The sequence below is a fragment of the Phoxinus phoxinus genome (assembly GCF_949152265.1).
Source record: "Phoxinus phoxinus genome assembly, chromosome: 21".
Classification (NCBI taxonomy): domain Eukaryota; kingdom Metazoa; phylum Chordata; class Actinopteri; order Cypriniformes; family Leuciscidae; genus Phoxinus; species Phoxinus phoxinus.
In genome coordinates, this window is record NC_136896.1 from 24,801,043 (window position 1) to 24,820,748 (window position 19,706).

The window sequence follows — 19,706 nt, forward strand, 5'->3', positions numbered from 1 at the left end:
CGAGCGTTGACACTTCTACATCTCAGTTCTTACAGACGGCTCTGTTGACTATGGGTCATGTGACTCTGGAACTTGGGACATTTTCAGCAACCCTTCTAACAGCCCGGCGTCAGGTATGGCTTGCTCAGGCAAGGTTACCTGAAGATAGTTAGAAGACACTGAGAGAACTGCCAATTGTACCAGGACATCTTTTTGGCCCCAATGTTTCTGAGGTATTGGAGAAGAGAATTAAGTTGTCAGAAGCCACACGACAACTGACTCAAGTTCCACGAGCACCACCTTTTAGAATACCACTGGCTCCGGCTCACCCACGCTATCCGGGCTCAGAGCATCGAGTGCGACAGCAGAACGTTTCTCAGCTTCAGGCCCCACAGCGACATAGAGGGGCTGAGCAGGCCCAGGGACGCCGCCCTTTTTACCATCACCAGCAGGGTGACCACGTCAGCACCCCCCACAGGTCCTAAGGGCAGAGGCCAAAAACCCTGAAGCTATGGGGCCGGCAGTCGGTCATTTCACTGTGCAGCATCTACATTACGGGGGAAATTCAGTGTCCGACCCCTGGGTTCTGGCGACTTTTTTTCAGGAATCTTTCCGACAGTTGTCAAAGATGTAACCATTTCAAAGGCTCTTTCCTTAGAAATTTATTCACTGTTACTGAAAGGAGCCATAGAAAAAGTTCTTCCCCTCAGTCAGAGAGACAGGTTTTACTCCACGTACTTCCTTGTTCCAAAGAAAGATGGCGGTTTTCGTCCAGTTCTGGACCTGAGACGCCTAAAACGTGTTCTTAAAGTCTTTTCCTTTCCGAATGTTACGCACGGAATTGAAACCCTGGAAAAGGGTAACATTTCTGAAAGCCGGAGTGCCTCTAGGGGTAGTGTCCTCCCGTCGGGAAGTGATCACGACCGATGCTTCACTAACAGGATGGGGGGCAACGTGGAACCAGAGGGGAATTGGTGGTCACTGGTCACCCAGGGAGCCCTTAGAACATATCAACATCCTGGAGTTGAAGGCAGTGTACTTAGCTCTACAATACTTCTTACCAAACCTGATGGGTCGTCATGTGCTTGTCCAATCCGACAACACGGTGACGGTCTTTCATTTGAATCATCAGGGCGGCACCAGGTCTCTTGCGTCTTTACTGCTAACTCGCAAGATCCTCACATGGTCTCAGGGCCAGCTGGCCTCATTAAGGGCAGTTCATCTCCCGGGATTGGACAATCAAGTGGCGGATGCTCTGTCCAGGGATCTGCTGTTCCCGGGGGAATGGAGACTTCACCCGGATGTAGTACAGTTGATTTGCCAATGGTTTGGCAAGGCAGAGGTCGACCTGTTTGCATTGGAAGTGTCCACTCATTGCCGCTGGTGGTTCGCGAGAGCCGAGACATCCAGCCCATTGGGACAGGATGCATTAGCCCATGAGTGGCCGAGTTGCCTGTTGTATGCGTTCCCTCCGTTTCCACTTCTGTGGGAAACATTACATCGTATATTCCTTTACAAGCACAGGGTGCTTTTAGTGGCACCTCGATGGCCAGCCAGGCTATGGTTTCCTCTCCTTCTGAGTCGGTTACAAGGCGAACCATGGCAGCTTCCCACCAGATAGGACCTTCTATCTCAGATGCACGGCCGTGTTTGGCACCCAGATCCAACTCGTCTTCAGCTCTGGGTTTGGCCCTTGGGTCCAGATCACAGTTAATGGATTGTGAACCAGCAGTAGTGAACACTATCGGCAACGCTAGGGCTCCATCGACACGACAGCTTTATGCTGCTCGTTGGAGGATATTTTCTTACTTGGTGCAGGGATCAAGGAATTGACCCAGTTCACTGTACTGTGCCGACAGTATTGAGTTTCTTGCAGCATCTATTTGATGACAACAAGGCGGCCTCCACTTTAAAAGTTTATGTTGCTGCCATATTTGCTTATCATGACCTGTTTGCTGGTGCTTCCCTTGGGTCTCATAACCTTGTTTGTAGTTTTCTGAAGGGAGCGAGGCGTTTAAAGCCCGTTCGTTCTACTCCTTTTCCTGTGTGGGACTTACCACTTGTTCTAGAGTCCCTTTGTACATCACCATTTGAGCCGTTGGCTGTTGCGGATATTAAGTGGTTGTCCTGTGTCTTTTTTGTTGGCCGTTGCTTCCACTAAATGCGTTGGTGAACTTCATGCCTTGTCAGTGAGTGAATTGTTTACACTGGTTACCAGAGGATTCTGGGGTCATTCTTCGGCCTAATCCAACCTTTCTCCCTAAAATTGCCACAAGAGCTCCAAAAAGAGACCAGAAGTGTTCTTTCCCAAGCTAAGATGATGCCTAAATCACTGGACTCTCTTCAAATGAAGAGCTCTAAACATTACTTTGTTAACTATTGGCCATTTAGCCTCTTTATGATTTAAGTCTTGACTTATGATCTATGTTCCAATAGATTAGCACATAATGTATATTTGTTTGTATTTATTATGTGGGTCAGCTGAATGGTCTGACTGTTGAAATTAAAGTGAAAAAGGAAGGGGATGTTTGTATTTTTTATTGTTTCTTCAAATAAAAACATTTAAAGTGACCCCACATTGACTATTATACTTATATTAGACTATTTTTTTACATAGTTAGTCTACAAAGTGATATTTGATCCATTTTAGAGTGCTAATAATCCAGATATGGTAATCTGAAAAGTGTGCATCTAGATCAGGGTGATCTAATTCTATTTTGCTCAAAAGTAAGAAATTAACTTCTTGTTTATTGAACTGTTTTATAAACTCATCACATTTTTAATCATCCAGATGTTTGGAAATACAGCACTTGTGAGATATTAACTAGCCTATATCATGATATTACGAATAAAAATCAAAAACCTGAACATAGCACAAAAAAATATATTGTATAGGTAGGTATAGTAAAGGGCGGTAAGACCAGAATGAACAGAAATCAAGAGATAAAGGCATTCAACATACAATCCAAAAAATTTTTACAAGACCAAATATGCCAGACATTATTAGACTTCTGATGTAAAACATTAGTTTTTAAATGGTAAAAGGGATGCAACTTGCCAGCCAAATATTAACAGAAGGGACATTAGGAGTGGACCATAACATAAGTATAATTTTTTTCTTCGTCAAATGGGTACAAAAACGCAACACACATTCTAGGCCATAGTCAAGGTGTAAATCGGCTACTCCTACAAGGCAAAAGATTTACCAATAATATTTTTTCTGAACAGTTCTATGTATTTCTTTCCAGTCAGCTTTGATCATATCACAATCCCAGAATACATGCATCACGGTACTAATATTAGACTTGCACTTGAAACATTTGGAGAATTTAAATTTACACAAAAACAAATGGACACAATTTAAACATATTATTGTGTTTTTATTTAACAATTTTATAACTTTAACCAATAAACTTTAAAATGATCTGAGAATATAATACAATAAAAGATTTTCACAATAGAAAACACTTCATGGTTTGTGTACAAATGTTTCCAAACATCAGTGAAACCTGAACAAACAAGTGAAAATTCATGATGAAATTTAATAATGGTGCAAAAGAGTGATTAATGAAAAATACCTAAACAACAACCACACGTAAAATTATCAACCACAATAAAACGAACACTGTCTTGATGGTCTGTATGAACCATTTCTGTTAACTGCTTTCTTCTGTGAACTCCTCCTGCACTCAATTGAAGGGTTTGACGATTTTCATGGAGATGTAGTTCTGAAAAAACAAAAAAATAATTAATTAGCATTGTACATCTTAAGTGAAAAGTATGAACATAACCTTTGTGAAAGGATTGATGAAGTGTGCCCTTACTGGTAATGAATACAACAAGATCCCAACGAATAATAGCACTAAGACTAGCACAATCAGGCCGATGAACATCCACTTAAATTTTCTCCACACTATGAACTTGCACGTCTTGCATGGACTTGAGAACCAAAAGAACGATGTTTCTGGTCGCCTGAGAGGTTTAAAAGAGAAACAAATCTTGGTCATCTTCTGTGAACACACAGAACAATAGACATATAAAGCGAGAACTCAATTACTTAGGAGGATCCAGTTTCGGATTCATATTGGGCTCATCTCTGCCTTTTCCAGCAGGTCTCTCATCCGCTTCCTTCTCATTCACAATCTCCAAAGTCAACTCCACCTTTCCCTGAAACAACATATAAACAAGCCTCAATTAAGGAATACAGTTGATGGACCCCATTGACTTCCATAGTAGGGAAAATAATACTATGGAAGTCAATGGGTCTGCTATTGATTAGCATTACCAAACATGGACGTTTTATTATTATTTTATTTTAATACTGTGAAGCTGCTTTGATACAATCTGTATTGTGAAAAGCGCTATACAAATATTCTTGACTTGACTTGCTCCTATTGAACAGAAGTCAAATACCACCTTGCTTGAGTAGGGAATCATTTTTAGCAAACTTAGTCACAAGTATCCAAAGTAAATGTTTAACGGGTGCGAGATATTTTTGGTTTCCAGTAAAGAATCCAGAGCATTAAAGGCTGCAAAGAATCATACATATGGAGAGAACGCCACAACGGAAAATCTGACATCCGTGCGTGTAGTCTCAATATCAAACAGGATGACTCAGAACACAGTGATTTAGGTCAAATGGAGGGGGGGGGAAACGGAAAGAAACTTTTGTTAATAACCCTCTTACGATCCATCGGTTCGTGGGCGGGAATTCAAAAATGCTTAACTACAATCTGAAGTTTTCACGAAAACCCTGGTGTTGTCAAAAGTCTGCTTACAAATAAACGTGAATTTCTCGGACCAGTAACACGATATACTACCAACATTGGAACAATACAAAGTGGGTTGAAAATTGGTGAACATACACTTTAATTAAAAATATATATATATGGAAGATGATTTAATATCCATTGGGAATTGACTGGATCATGAAAAATGTATGTCACACTGCACCATACAGGAATACACACACAAAAAGACAAGTTTATTTGCATTAGCTGTACTTACACCAAGCTCCCTCTTCCCATCTTTATCCATGTAGCATGGCCACCATCCTCTAACTGTCTTCTGGTCAAAAAGAGACTTGAATTGGTCTGATTTTAGATGCGTAGTTCCATCCGGCACCATGCTAAGGTTACATTTCTCTGGTGTTTTGGATGGGTTGATGAGGTGGTGCAGATCAAGTTCAATAGCACCTGTAACACAAGAGAGATAATACACAAGAGGACCCAAAAATGTAAAGAAAAATTGAATTCCCAAAAGCTCATACAGGCATCTCACCTAGGTAATCATCCATGGAGAATTTGTCATTATCCCATATTTGAACAATCAGCTTGGGTGGGATTCTAAACTCTGATTTGTCAAGGTTCCAGAAATGCTCCTTTTTTATTGTAAAAGAGAGACAATATTTGAATACGTCCCAGTGCTTTTGATAACACATATTAAACAGACAATCTAAATTACCTTTTTAGATACAAGACAAAGCTGCTCCGCAGGCAGGTATTCAAATCCAAAGACAAATCTCCAGTTGAAATTTCCATCGCCATCCAAAGAGCGATAATGGACGTCTGTTTTTTGCTTTTCTTCCATACCTGGCATCCAACTAATTAAAGACAAAAATGCATGAATGTATTGTATGTAAAACACATTAAAGTGCCCTATTATGCTTTTTTGGATATTACCTTTCATGTAGTGAATAATATAACTGTTTGTTAATGTAAAAGGTTTTGCAAAATATCAAAGTGTAGATAGTTCTTGTCTCCAAAAAGACAATAATTAGCAATTCCAGTCTTACTTCCTGCTCGAACTTACGCAGGTTTCAGGCTTGTAACAAATGTGCATTATGCCAGCCTAAGGTCCTCATTGGCTGCCCACGAACAACGTCTACTTTGACTCGCCCTCAAACACTGTAGTTGTAGTTGAGGCCTGGAAGAGTTTGTTTCGTGTTGCCAACATGTTGAGAAGACACTGTTCTGCGCTACGAAAGCAACGTTCACAACGTTGCAAATACACTTGCGAAGGATGAGGACATGGTTTCGAATTGATACTGTAAAGCCAACAGCATCGTTTCTGTTTGTATCACTGTGTTTCAAGTGCTGAGGAAGCCTCTAGAGCGGAAATTCAGATAAGGTAATGGGTGTTTCGTTTCTGACACACGATAGACCAATCACAAAAGACTAGGCCATCTGACCAATCAGAGAAGACTATGCTGTGAGAAAAGGTGATGCTGCAATGTATATTGAGAAAATGAAAGTGGTTTTTGAGCTTGGATGCATGTACATGTAAACCTATTGTAGGAGACCTCCAAAACAAAATTAGGAATCTTTAGAATAGCATAATATAGGGGCACTTCAAAGAAAGACTACATTTCTAAATTTAACATATCAATCAGGGAAATATGGTGATATCTATTAACCATAGTACATTAAGACAATTGTTTTGTCAAAGTTTTCTGAAACATTGTGTTTGAATATGCAAATGATACATTATCTATATAAATATGAACTCATTTGCATACATTTCCATAACAGAAGATAAAGCCAGGTTCAAAATTTTTGTCTCATTTTGTTGACATACAAAATCCCTTAACTAAAAACCTTTAACTCTTAATATCTCTTTATCACTCTATAAATCAGAAAATACTGTCAACAGCCAGAAAAAAATTAAATTACCATGTTTTTAGGAAATAAATGTTTAAGAAATCAGGATCAGAATGATATATGAACAAACCCCTCTGTAAAACCTTCGGTACATAGTTTTGTGTATGCAAGTGCTACAGAAGTGGAGATATCTGGCTCATTGTATGAGAAAGGTCTTTAAAGATATGTACTGTTATTGAAATCTACAGACAAAAAGATGTCTTGCCTTAAGAGACAGCAAAGATTTTTTACATACCCCTTTACATAGACGTCACTCATATTTTCACCAGTAATGCTGGTTTCATCCAAAACTACGTCAGACGTGTTCCAAACGATGACTCGCAGAAAGTATCTGATAAAAAGATTCAACATGAGTCTATCGTCGACAAACAAAGGTAGAACTGAAAGAACCAATTTCTTCTCACTTTTTTGCTTTGCGTGGAGATATGTCAAAAGGAGGTCCAGGAGGCCCAAGGCTTTTGGGGAAAATGTCAACCCACATCTGGAGTTTTCCCTATAAAAACAGATAAAGCAGTGTTTTGAGCTTGCTTTCAAACAAAAAGTGGTCTATAAAGTATATCACAGGAAGAACCAGCTAGTAAGCGGCCTCACACCTGGGGGAGAGTCGGTTGGAAGCTACTTAAAAGCGTTCTGGTTTCAACATGCTCCGGAACAAGGCCTTGAGTTCTGAGGACGTGCAGAGCGATCCGTTCACTTGGCGGACCCAGGTGTTCGTGAATTTTCTTGTTCGCTTCTAAAATGCATACCGGTACATATAAGGTATAACTTGACAGCTTTGAATGTTGACTTGACAAAGCATTGACTAGAACTTTCAAACAGCTTTTATAAGAAAATATATTAACAGTTTGTCAAGCCATCATAATGGTGTTCAAAAGAACAAATAGCTCTAAAAATCACCAAAGTCAGAGAGGCAATACAATCGACCACCAAAGGATAAAGTGTTTCCATTGTCTTCACTCCTGGGTCGACTCAATCCTTTCAAACGGCCATGATGTTCAAGAATCTGAGATGGTTTGAGCTGATCGCGCCACTGGTTTGATCCAGAACTATTTAATGAATAACACATTAGTTAACTAATGTTTTCACTGTTGTCCTCAATGAAAATACTAAGTTTGCATTAAATAAATGGTATGGGTCTCACATGCAGTATGTCTGGGGTAAACCACAGTAGGAACCGAAGTGAGAAAGGAATCGGTTTTCCAAGTCAATCACTGTCTCCCCAACTTTCTCATCACGGGTGAGCAAATCAAAGTCATAGACGGCAATTTTCAGATCTTTGTCTTGTGGGAGGAAGCATGTCATTTCAAACATTCTGTGGAGAGAACAGAAAACGATTATAGGTCAGTCCTCTTCAACCGCTTTACAGTCTGAATGCACGATACACTCTCAATAAATCTATGGCATTCATTACCTGCCAAACACTGGGTTGAGTGAATACGGCACATAGTTGTCTCGGTCATCAACAGACTTTTTCCCCAAAGAGATTTTGATGTATGGGTCACACTGAAAAAAAAAAGGAATGTTGCTTTTTCTTTTTTACTTCGAAGGAATTCAACAAATAGAGTAACTGAAACTCAAAATTCGTTTTCTAAAATGCTAAACGATAAAAAGTACTTTGCCATTGTTGTCTTTGGGTTGCAGGTCGATGGCTTGAACCACGTAGATCCTGACCACACACTCCTGAGAGACGCTGTCGGGCAGCTCTCTGAACTGACGTGGCGGAGGAGCCACCCCGGGATCATCTGGCAATGGGTAGACCTTAAAGGAGCCCTGAAAACAATCAATTGGAATTATTAGAATTAGCCTCAGCATATTAGAATGATTTAGGAAGGATCATGAGACACTGAACATTAATAACATTTTACACAACCAAGAACATGAAATGCTGTTTTCAACCCATTTTAATTCTATAATGTGACATTTCCAATTGATACAGATATATATATATATATAAACATTATAGCATGTAATAGTACCAAATCCATTCATTTGTAGACCAAATTAATAAAACATCTTGCCTTGAATTCTCCAACTACAGCGGGATCATCATTGTCACTTTCCTTTTTCCCACGTTGCAATTTGAACGTTTTGCAGAAGTCGGTAAGACCCATGAATTCATTTACACTTTCAAGCTCATTGTCATACACCTATGAAAACCAACAAAACAAGAACATGGTTACAATTACTAAACAAGAACTCCAGTAAAAATTAACCTTTGCGGATCTATGTATTCTAAAGTCATGTAATTGCTTTGTGTTAGGAACACACCAAAATTTAAGTTGTTATTCACGGAAAATCTTTTTCTCCAATGAGTTGTTAACCGCTCATCCAGATCACTAAATCAGTGAACTTAATTAGTCCAGGTTTTGAGAACTGGACCAACTCATTCAAAAAAATCGTTATGATCTCCAGTGAATAACGCCTTCGGAAATCAAATTAAATTACCATATAATAACGAAAATCTGTTCCTCACACAGCAAAAGTACGGCTTGAGAAGAATAGCACAACTTTTGTGGTGCTTTGAAAGCCTATGCAATAACATACCTTTAATCTAGAAAGATATTTAGTAATTTATTAAATGTAACATTAAATAAATATTCATATCTACATTGTTGAGCTAGACAGAACTCACTTCTAATGTGTCATAACCTTTGTCAAGGTATGGGCGGCATTTCTCACTCTCTCCAACAGAAGCATAAAACTTACTCCACCAATCAACAGTCTCTTTCTCCTGTAAGGTTAATAAAATGGACAGTTTCATTGTCATGATAGAGCTAATAGAGATCTGATGATAAATTATCATCAACTTATCAAACTTACGTTAATTGAAAGTGTGTAAACTTGTCACAGAACTCACCTTCTCACGCTGTTGAAACACCAGGAAATGCACACAGAGACACACACACACAGAGAGAGAGAGAGAGAAAAAAAAGTTACGATTTGTTAATGGAATATTATTAGGCTTGGAAAACCTTTTACATATATGTAAGGTTTCAGTCTAATTTGCAACTTTATCAGTGTAACAAGATTTAAAAGAAATGTTTTTTACTCAAATATAAGAAAAAGGGACAATTTATACTAGCATTTCAAGTGCTGAATGTAAATTTAATAAAAATGTAAAAAGCAAATTGACAAATGTATACACTGATCAAGTTTATTTAATACTTTCCTCCATTATTAAATACCTTTGTTATACACAAGGGAGTTAATTTGAAATGAATCAATAGGATAAGTTAGAAGTTAGGTAATTGAATGCAGACAAGCAAATATGAATGCAGACAAAAAAATGAAATGTTGCATTCAGAAAGGCAGTAGAGAAAATGAATGTGAAAAACCGCACACATCAATGTAATTTAGTAGGATTTCATGTATAGAAGGGTCAGCTGTACAAAATCGCCTGAACGGGAAATGAGATTGATCATTCTGAGCACAACATATTGATTAGAGATTCCCTCAATTTAACCCATTTCTAACTACAGAAGATTCACACAATCAGCCTGAGCGGGAGGTATGAGGTAAACTTAAAGTCCCCTTGTGTGGAAAATCAAGCTTTTAATGTTGTTTATATGTTTTTAATATACTTTAAGACAAACCATGTGCAAATTCATCAGTCAACACCATTGCGGAGTATTTTCCTCCTTAAAACTGCAGTGAACCAAATACAGTCTCAAAAACACGGTTTCAAATCACCTGTTCTCTATGTCACAAACATGTAACCAATCATGTCAACGTGTGATCCTCAACGAATGGATCTCTGAGCTGGTGTGAGTGAGTGGAGACAGAGCTAATTTACATATTCATAGAACCGCATAAACTAAATGAAGAGAGGGGTAGAGTTACATTCAAGCTATTTTATGGCATTAATAAACAAAATTTTCAAGGAAAAAAACATTTTGTCCATTTGGTGATCCACAATTAGTTTTAAGGGATAAAATTGACTACAGGGGGACTTTAAGTGTTGGTGTTGAAGAATGGAATTTCAGTGCCTCTAGTGGCACCAAACAGAATTGCAATCTGTTCTGTGATCAGCCTGACCGGGCCAGCCATAACACTGGCTCGAACCACAACAGCATCGGTTTGGTACCGTTAGTGCCCATGCAGAAATTACACACTTCACACACACACTCTGATTTTACATTTTCAGTAATTACAAAATTCAGGCATTTTGATTGAAGTGCCTTATTACTATACATACTTGAAGTTGACTAGCAGTGCCCATTTTGTCAACAGCAGCTGAGATGCCATACATATACTGAAATTCACAAAGTTAAAAATAGATTCATACAGATGTGTGTACCACCATTACTGTAATGCACACCGTATGGTGGTACACTCTTTACACATATTTGGCGTCACCTATTGTTGCGAGTATTATTGACATGTAAAAGTCTACACCAGGGGTGGCAAACGTCAGTCCTGGAGAGCCACAGTCCTGCAGAGTTTTGCTCCAACCCTAATCAAACACACCCGAAGGTCAGGGGAACATCAAGGTACTAGAAAGCTACAGGCAGGTGAGTTTTATCAAGGTTGGAGAAAAGCTCTGCAGGACAGTGGCCCTCCAGGACCGATGTTCGGCCCCCCATGATTATAAGACGACCCCGTTTTTTTCAGATGTGTTTCTAAGAAAAAAACATTGACTTATATTCAGAACAATATGGTGGATGGGTGTTCTCTCACAAGGTGAGACTAAAAGGGATAATTCACCCATGAATGAAAATAACGTCAGTATTTACGTACCCTCATGTGGTTCCAAACCCGTCAGACTTTCGTTCAACTTCAGAACACAAATAAACAACTTGTTTTGTGAAATCAGAGAGCCATCTTACCCTCCATTGCTAGTCCATGCAACTACCATTTTGACGCTTCAAGAAATTCATAAAGGATTGTAAAACTAATCCATATGAAGAATCGAGCAGTTTATATGATGAACAGATATTCCCATATAAACATTGATCAGCGAACAAACAGAAGCTCAACCATACTTCCTTTGACGCGTGAGAACGAACCTCATTGGTTTTTGCAGAAGCTCAAACGTGTTGCATAAGAATGAGAATGAATCTAATTGGTTCTCACGCTGCACGTCAAGCGAACATCCTTGACCTTCCGTTTGCCACATCGAATGTGTAAGTTGATGAATGTTTGTGTGAATAAAAGCCTAAATTAAATATGTTCAGCACATAAATCAATTGTGTCGCTTTAGAAAATTTGGACTAAACCACTCAATTAATATGGATTAGTTTTACAATCTCTTTATGAACGTTACTGTCGTCGTTGCTGCCAATGGAAGGACAGAAAGCTCTCAGATTTCATTAAAACAGATCCTCATTTGTGTTCTGAAGATGAAAAAGTTGCGTTTGGAATGAGACGGGTGAGTGAATGACAGAATTTCTCTTTTTGGGTGAACTAACCCTTTCAATTCCTAAACCTACTAAGCCAAGTGACTTGGTACCAATACCTGAGCTTCTAGAAGATGCTGTCTGCCATCATCAATGTTTACATGGAGGTCTCTTGGACCAGCTGCCATCAAAGACACTGCAGGAAAAGAGGAGAAAAAAAGGAGACAAAAAAGAAAAGTAGTAAGAATGCTGATAAATATTCTTTCAAATTTCCTGAAGGCTGTACACAAAAATCAGCAGTGAAAAGGCGACTTTTGGAGAGACATCCATTACAAATCAGTATGCAAATAAAATAAATACATTCAAATCACACAGCATGCAATTACAAAAATATTAACTTAACTATATATATATATATATATATATATATATATATATATATATATATATATATATATATATATATATATATATATATATATATATATATCAGACCTAAGGCAGAAGATACCTGCCTAAGAAATAAAGTTTGAATGAAGTTTGGACTGAATTAATTGCCAAAGATTAAAAGTTACTGTTAAAAGGTGACCTAAATCACAGAATGTTATAAGAATATAAATACAATGTCACCTTATACAATGTAATTACTTAAGAAAAAGAAAAGAAAGATAAATCAGTAAACAGAAAAGTTTGAAGGGTACATACTTTTTGAAGACATGGCAACTTCAGCTACTGTGGCATTAGGGTCACATCGAAACTCTTCCAGGGAACTTATCGTGCACTGACCAACCACAGGTTTCCTTCCGAAGGGTCTGTGGTCGATGATTTTCAGCACTATAGGGGGAGCATACATCTCTTCTTTGGGTAGAAGCTAAAGATACAAAACAAGATGCTGATCGCATATGGTCTATGGGCTCAAAAAAGCATTTGGAAAATTAAACCACATTCAAATGTTATTGAATGTCATTGCATTAGACTGCAAAATATCAAAGCAAGGAGCATTTACTTGAAAGAATTACTATGCCTTTTCTCAACAGGTAGAGATGGATGCTCACCACTTTTAAAAAGAGGACATTTCCTTGGAAATTAGGGCACTTCTTCATGTTCTTGATGACAGCTGTCAGAACTCTCTCTCCTCCACACTCCACCACCAGACTGGGTGAAGTAACTGGAGCCAGCTGATATGTCTTCATGTTACGCAATCCCCATGCTAGAACCTGCAAATATCAAACATCATTGTGTAAATATTGGTGTTTGTGTGCATGTTTTAATTCAATAAATTATATTTTTTGGACTGGAGCTTTAATAGTACATTATCCCGACAGATTAAAGGTGCTGTATGGAGTTTTCAGCGGCATCTAGCGGTGATGTTTCAGATTGCAACCAATAAGAAATAGATTTGGCATGATATGACCCCTTTTAAACAACTCCCAAAAAGGACATAACACGTGGAGATGAAACTGACCTCTATGGCAGTGAGCTGCACCACCGGTCGCACCCCTTGAGGAACCATATAGAGCTTATCTCCTCGTTTAGCAGGAGCAAGGGGAAGTTCAGTGTCATTTCCCTAGAGTAGACAACATAGGAATTATCATGCAGAATTTTATTTGAACCACAGAGCAGCCATTAAAGGGATAGTTCAGCCAAAAATGAAAATTATGTCATAATTTACTCACCCTTACATTGTTCCAAACCTGCATGACTTTCTTATGTTGAACACAAAATAAAATATTTTGAAGAATGTTGTTCACCAGAAAGTTGATGGAAGACATGGACTTCCATAGTAAAAAATACTACGGAAGTCAATGGCTACTTTCAACTTTCTGGAAATCAAAATTCTTCAAAATATCTTCTTTTGTGTTCAGCAGAAGAAAGAAACTCATACAGGTTTGGAACAACGTAAGGGTGAGTAAATTATGACAGAATTTTCATTTTTAGGTGAACTATCCCTTTAATATGGTTAAAATGACCCAAATTCCACAAAGAACCATACCTTGGTCTTCAAAATGAGCTCTGCAGCCACTAGAACCTCCCCAGCAGGAGCATTTTTCTGCATTACAGGCTCCCAGAGGAGTTTAGGTGATCCATCCACGCCTGAAGTCAACTTCACCAAAGGTAGACATGTACTTCTGCCAAGCATTTCATCTTTACCCTAACAGGATGAACAAATTGCATATTCACACTATGGGGGCACTTGCATTCTAAAAGGCAAGAATATAGAACAGCTAATATTCATCAGGTTTACCAGTAAAAACAACAAATTCTGTTTATATGTGATCCATTTTTTTTATTATAAAAAAAGAAAGAAGATATTTTGTGTTGTAAATAGTGAACTTTTTTACAATTTAATAGGCATCCTGAGACACCTTGAGAAGCCGATATTGTCAATTGAGTGGAGTAAAGTGAGAGCATAAATATATCAGACTAACCACTTGATCGCGGTCAAAGATTTCCATAACAACTCTGGGTGGATTCTGGGCGAGAGACTGGGGATCACCATAGATTTCCACATTTTTAAATATAAGAGTCTGATCCCATGTCGGGTTCAAGGTGCCTTGGATTGTCTCTGTTGTTTGGCTGTGATGCAAGAACGACACATGGACGTATGGATCTGCAATTTAAACCAATATGATTTTAGTTATAATAAAAGCCAGGGCACTTTTCCAGATTATTCTAATTTAAAGACAATTCAGCAATATCAAAACTGCTATGGGACCTGAGAAGCTGTCATTGTCCAGAGCAGAAAGGTTTCTGGCCTGGTAAACATAGACTCTCAAGTGGTACGCATTGGGTCCTGAAAGAAAAATCAGGCTTAACGTTAATAAAATGGATATTCTGAGAAAAAAGAAAAAAGGTCTTTCTGGAATCTCTGTCCTTAATGAACTCACCGTCAAATGTGCATGATACAGTTGGCCTGTTTGCACCGAACTGCTGAACTGAAGCTTCTGCGTTGGTGCCTTTTTCGTCAACTTTAGATTCCATGTCGACTCCCTGTCAAGCAAATCAACAGTGAAAAGCTCATTATGTGGGCAATAAAAGTAGGATAGTATTAGGATAAGTAATGGGAAGCTTTGATGCTAACCAGAGCCCCCTCCAGTTTGAAAATGGCAGAGGCTCCAACTCGACCAGAGGGTGCCATCTTCCTTCTCCAGCGCCGCCGGCGGAACGTGTCAGAGGATCGCTGCTGCCTGTGGAACTTCCAACCAATGAGTGAGGAGTATTCCCATCCTTCTGCATCTCCTGTATCCTTCTTCTGCATGTCAGACAATTAGAAAATACATTTTATAAAAGGCACAATCTAAAAAAATCTTTTAAAACGCACAATATACACTTGCATCAGTGGCTGTTTTGACACCAGGAATCCTTTTGCGAGGACGGATCATTCTTCTGCGACGATGAACATGGTACATCTTCTCAGCTGCCACCCAAGATTTGGGCTTATCATCAGGTGGAATGGTGACACCATATTCCCAACCTAAACTCACAAATACACATCATATAACTGCCTTAGAATTTTTATTCTCAGGTCATCAAAATTAAATCGGTCACTGTCATTTAAAACCTATATGACTTTCAATTGTGCACATTTTTCACACTGAAAGAAAACCAGGAGCTGCCAGGCTCCAGAAAAAGGCAAACGCATACCATAAAAGGCATCTTAAAAAGTAGTCAATTTGATTTGGGCACTAAATTCCTTCTGAAGTCTTCTGAATCCATCCGAGAGCTATGTGTGATGAACACACTGAAATTTTTCGTTATGTACTGATAATCTTCCCTTCTGATGAAGCATTCACAATTTTCACATATTATGTACAGTATGTTTGCCAGGAAGATGCTTTGTGACAGATTTGACATTAACGGCATTGGTTCGCACAGTGTGCATTTTCGCATACATACATATATGGGAACATGTATTTTATTATAATTAACTAACTGCTGTAAGAATGTAAGATATGCTGCAGTGGCATGAATAGTTATATATAAATCCTGTAGCGGATCTAGGCAGGTGGAGGATTTCAGAGGAACTCCGATAGCACACTGCAGAACCAGTTTACAACAAACACTGTGCCAGACTATTTAGATGTTGAGCAAACAATCTCATTGTCTGCAGAATCAGCAGAGGCAGAAGTTAGCTATAGAGGAAGGCAGGATTTTTAAATGCCAGTCTGTTTCTTAAAGCCATGACTTGAAATCACTTTTTTTTTAAATCCATTTTAGAGACATGAGAAGCAACTGAGAAAGGAATGAAAGGAAACCAACAGTAAAAAAAATAGTTAAACTTCTCATTTTGTGTTCCACAGAAGAAATTCAGTCATACAGGTTTGGAATGACATGCGGTTGAGTAAATTACAGAATTTTATATCTTTAATTCTAAATGGAATTTCTTGGAAATTGTATTTTTTGGGAGTAAATTATTTTAAAGGGGTCATGACATGAGAAACCAAATTTGCCTTGATCTTTTAGTATATAAGAGGTCTTTGTACCATTATAACGTCCTGCAAGTTTCATAGCTTAAGACGTCCTCCCCATTATAAACGAATCATTTATTTAATCAAGCTCTAAATACAGCTCGTTCTGGATTCATGGTAAGAAGTGACGTCACGGTACGAAGTGACGTACCAGCGTTTGCATATGACCGCCTCCAGCACAAGACAACTACGCTTTAAGCGCAAGGCAACTACGCTCATTTCGTATCGTTGTCGCGCCCGCGCGCTGCGCGCCTCACAAGTGTTCAGTCGACGGACAGCGAGTGGGTCTGTGTACAGGGAAATTACGATGCCGCAGATGTGCTGTTCCTGGCTGTGGACAAACAACATCTTTGAATACGCCTCGAAAGATCCAGTCGTCAGGGAAAAATGGATGCACTTTATTTTTTGCGGACGTCTCAGTCACGGCAGTGTTAGTTTAAGCGTTTGTTCTATACATTTGAAGGATGACTGTTTTGAGAACAAATCCCAAAATGATGCTGGCTTTGCCAGAAAACTGTTGCTCAAAGATAAGTCCTTGCCGACTATTCTGGGCTCAACAACGACGACGCAAACTGTAAGTAATGCGTTTAAAACTTTAAACTACTTTTTAAATACGCAGAATCCGCACAGGTTCTGGCTGGGGGCGTTAATAATTGATGCAGATGCATAGGCACTGACGTTAGCCAATCATAACAGTGGGCGTTAACACTGAACTCTTAAAGGGGAAACACCCCCAAAACAGACTGTTTGAACCAGAGGATGAGAAATGGGGTGGGAAAAGGTCATAAATCACTACATTTTAAAAGTTTTTTGTAAAAAAAACTATAGTAATACTATATTTGCACCTAAGGGAACATAATAATAAAATTAAAAAAAACATGTCATGACCCCTTTAAAGGCGTCTCAGTGGGCAGGAAACAAAATTCAATATTTCTAAACAAAAAGCAAAGACAAGTTTACCTTTTTCATCGACGGCCCGATTACCATCAAAAGTCCAGTTATCCTCCCAATTCCAGCCAGGTGGGCATTCAATCTCTGTAGGGCCCTGAATTTTTTCTCCATTCTGTAAATACCAAAAGGATAACAATGAGGATAGAAGGATTTTTGAGGGATAGTACAAACTTTTCTGTATGTGTGGTAGATTCTCTTCACAATTAAAAAATCTATGAATGTCTTGATTAGACATCTGATATGAAGCTAAAGTTAGACAGACTCTTTTACCACATCAGTGTAAGGCTCCGCTGCAGGCTTCCATTCTCCTCCTGGGAATCGAGACTCATTCTCATAGACCTCATCCACGAACTCTGTGTGTCCAGCATCAGCCTCAGTCAGCAGACTACCCATCCACCCAAGGAAAATTCAATTTAATTACTAAACTAACTGTTTCTGAAGGAAATATGAGTGGTTGTTGTCCATGCAAAACTTGATACTATGATACTAGGTGTTCTGGGGGGCCAAATGTTACCCAGGCATTGCTATAAGGCTAGAGAGTAAATGTTTGGGACTAAAGTCTTGTTCACACCAACACAAACATTTGGCATGATTTTCGCATTTTCAGACCGATGTGTAAAAAAAGAAAAAAAAAGGGCAGATGGGCTTAATGAATGTTTAAATTCCCTCTCTGACAGTATGTGGCACTTATGGAAGAGCAGAAATACAATGTTTACCCCAGATACTATTGTACACGAAGCACTTACATTAAGCTTCCATTAATGCATTAACTAATGTTGACTAACAATGAGAAATACATTTGTTGCAGATTTTATTATTTTTTGTTAAATTTGGTAGTGCATGTTAACTCGGGTCTGGTAAAATAAATTTACCAACTTTTGATTTAAGCAATGTATTAGTAAATACTGAAATTAACATCAACTAAAATTAATAAATGCTTTAGAAGCATTTTTCATTGTTTACATTTTCAATAGTTAACTAATGTTAACAAAAGGAACCTTATTGTAAAAAGTTACCAACTTTCAGCAGAACTGTCACATTAACGGCATGCGACATTATAATTCGAATGAACAGTTGTTAATTGCAGCTGAATTGCACTGAATTTTTTTTACAATAAAAAAATATTTGTTTTGATGTAAAAAGGCCTTTAGTTTATAACACTCAGTGTTCCTAGTAGTGTTGTCACGATACTGGAATTTCTAACTTCGATACGATACCTTGAAAAATATCGATCATCAATATTCAATACCATTTTCGATACCATGGTGAAAACAGCCATACAGATATTACATTTTTTTGATGCAAGTAAAAAGGCAGAAATAAAATAAGAACAAATAAATGCAATAGAATAAAGAGAGAAATTCAATAAATAGCTTTAAGTTTTTCAGGTGGGTCTATTAAAAGGTAAGAAATACTACAAAAATTTAAGTAATCAAATATAAAACACTGGATAGTCTTCATTGTAAAATTTAAATATAGATTAATCCCTACAGTTGAAGTTACACAAGTTATTCACTCAAGAACAGCGATTGATATTCTTTGTCTTTTGCTCTTCGATTAACATGACTGACAGCAGCCTAATAAACCTGCTGCCGTCTCTTTAAGAGTTTATGCACGAATCCAATATACGGTTACACATGCGTTTTCTCTCAACTATTTATGTTCTAAAATTGACTGTTTACCTGAATACTTGCCAAGATAGGAATTTTGACCAAATTTTGTATGTTTGAGAGGAGGCTTTATGTGTGCGCCACTCATATATATCCGTGGTGCGTGCGCTTTTGGTTTGGAATTTGTAAAATTATGAGCAATACACAAACTATTCAACCGGAGCAAATGAGACAAGTGAGTGAGAGAAGGCGGGTGTGTGTCACTTTGCCGTCAGAGAGAAGAGAGAGAACACACAGCTGGTACCAGCATATCGATACTGCAGAAAAGGTGTATTGGAACAGTTTCAGATACGCATCGAAAAATATCAATATTTTTGACAACACTAGTTACTAGTTTGTTCAAATGTCTACCCCTAATTATGAGCAATAGTTAAAGTACATGGAAGCATCAAATTATAATTTGCTAACTATTTCTTAATGTTTGTGTTGAGGGTGGGGGACAACTTACGTTTTCTCTGGTTCAACACGCCAATCCCCTTCCCACTCCCAGCCAACAGGGGGCATGAAGTACTCCTGCTTCAGCTTAACTTTGCCTGTGACATCAGAGAACTTGCTGCGACTTAGCAGACCGGTGGTGCCCCATTTTCCCAAAACCTGAGCCTGGTTCTCATACTGTAAATGAAACAATTGACATCATTAGCT

At 38.4% G+C, this 19,706-nt stretch overlaps 1 protein-coding gene across 3 annotated transcripts in view; it reads right to left on the bottom strand.

Moving 5' to 3' along the window:
- Window positions 1–2,528: 2,528 nt before the first annotated feature.
- Window positions 2,529–19,706, bottom strand: part of myof (myoferlin) — a 34,814-nt gene continuing 17,636 nt past the window's right edge. For all 3 annotated transcript variants that reach the window (XM_079596339.1, XM_079596338.1, XM_079596337.1), the window contains 28 exons: window positions 19,513–19,676; window positions 17,665–17,779; window positions 17,404–17,506; window positions 15,310–15,449; window positions 15,057–15,227; window positions 14,863–14,965; window positions 14,691–14,768; window positions 14,404–14,585; window positions 13,968–14,126; window positions 13,440–13,541; window positions 13,030–13,191; window positions 12,680–12,845; window positions 12,088–12,170; window positions 9,271–9,369; window positions 8,657–8,785; window positions 8,253–8,408; window positions 8,050–8,141; window positions 7,780–7,950; window positions 7,536–7,684; window positions 7,232–7,371; window positions 7,043–7,131; window positions 6,874–6,969; window positions 5,443–5,581; window positions 5,260–5,359; window positions 4,987–5,174; window positions 4,037–4,146; window positions 3,804–3,951; window positions 2,529–3,707 (listed from right to left, as the gene is read on the bottom strand). In XM_079596339.1, coding sequence (XP_079452465.1) covers window positions 3,669–3,707; window positions 3,804–3,951; window positions 4,037–4,146; window positions 4,987–5,174; window positions 5,260–5,359; window positions 5,443–5,581; window positions 6,874–6,969; window positions 7,043–7,131; window positions 7,232–7,371; window positions 7,536–7,684; window positions 7,780–7,950; window positions 8,050–8,141; window positions 8,253–8,408; window positions 8,657–8,785; window positions 9,271–9,369; window positions 12,088–12,170; window positions 12,680–12,845; window positions 13,030–13,191; window positions 13,440–13,541; window positions 13,968–14,126; window positions 14,404–14,585; window positions 14,691–14,768; window positions 14,863–14,965; window positions 15,057–15,227; window positions 15,310–15,449; window positions 17,404–17,506; window positions 17,665–17,779; window positions 19,513–19,676 — 3,573 coding nt within the window. In that variant the 3' untranslated portion in view covers window positions 2,529–3,668. The remainder of the gene's footprint in view (window positions 3,708–3,803; window positions 3,952–4,036; window positions 4,147–4,986; window positions 5,175–5,259; window positions 5,360–5,442; window positions 5,582–6,873; window positions 6,970–7,042; window positions 7,132–7,231; window positions 7,372–7,535; window positions 7,685–7,779; window positions 7,951–8,049; window positions 8,142–8,252; window positions 8,409–8,656; window positions 8,786–9,270; window positions 9,370–12,087; window positions 12,171–12,679; window positions 12,846–13,029; window positions 13,192–13,439; window positions 13,542–13,967; window positions 14,127–14,403; window positions 14,586–14,690; window positions 14,769–14,862; window positions 14,966–15,056; window positions 15,228–15,309; window positions 15,450–17,403; window positions 17,507–17,664; window positions 17,780–19,512; window positions 19,677–19,706) is intronic.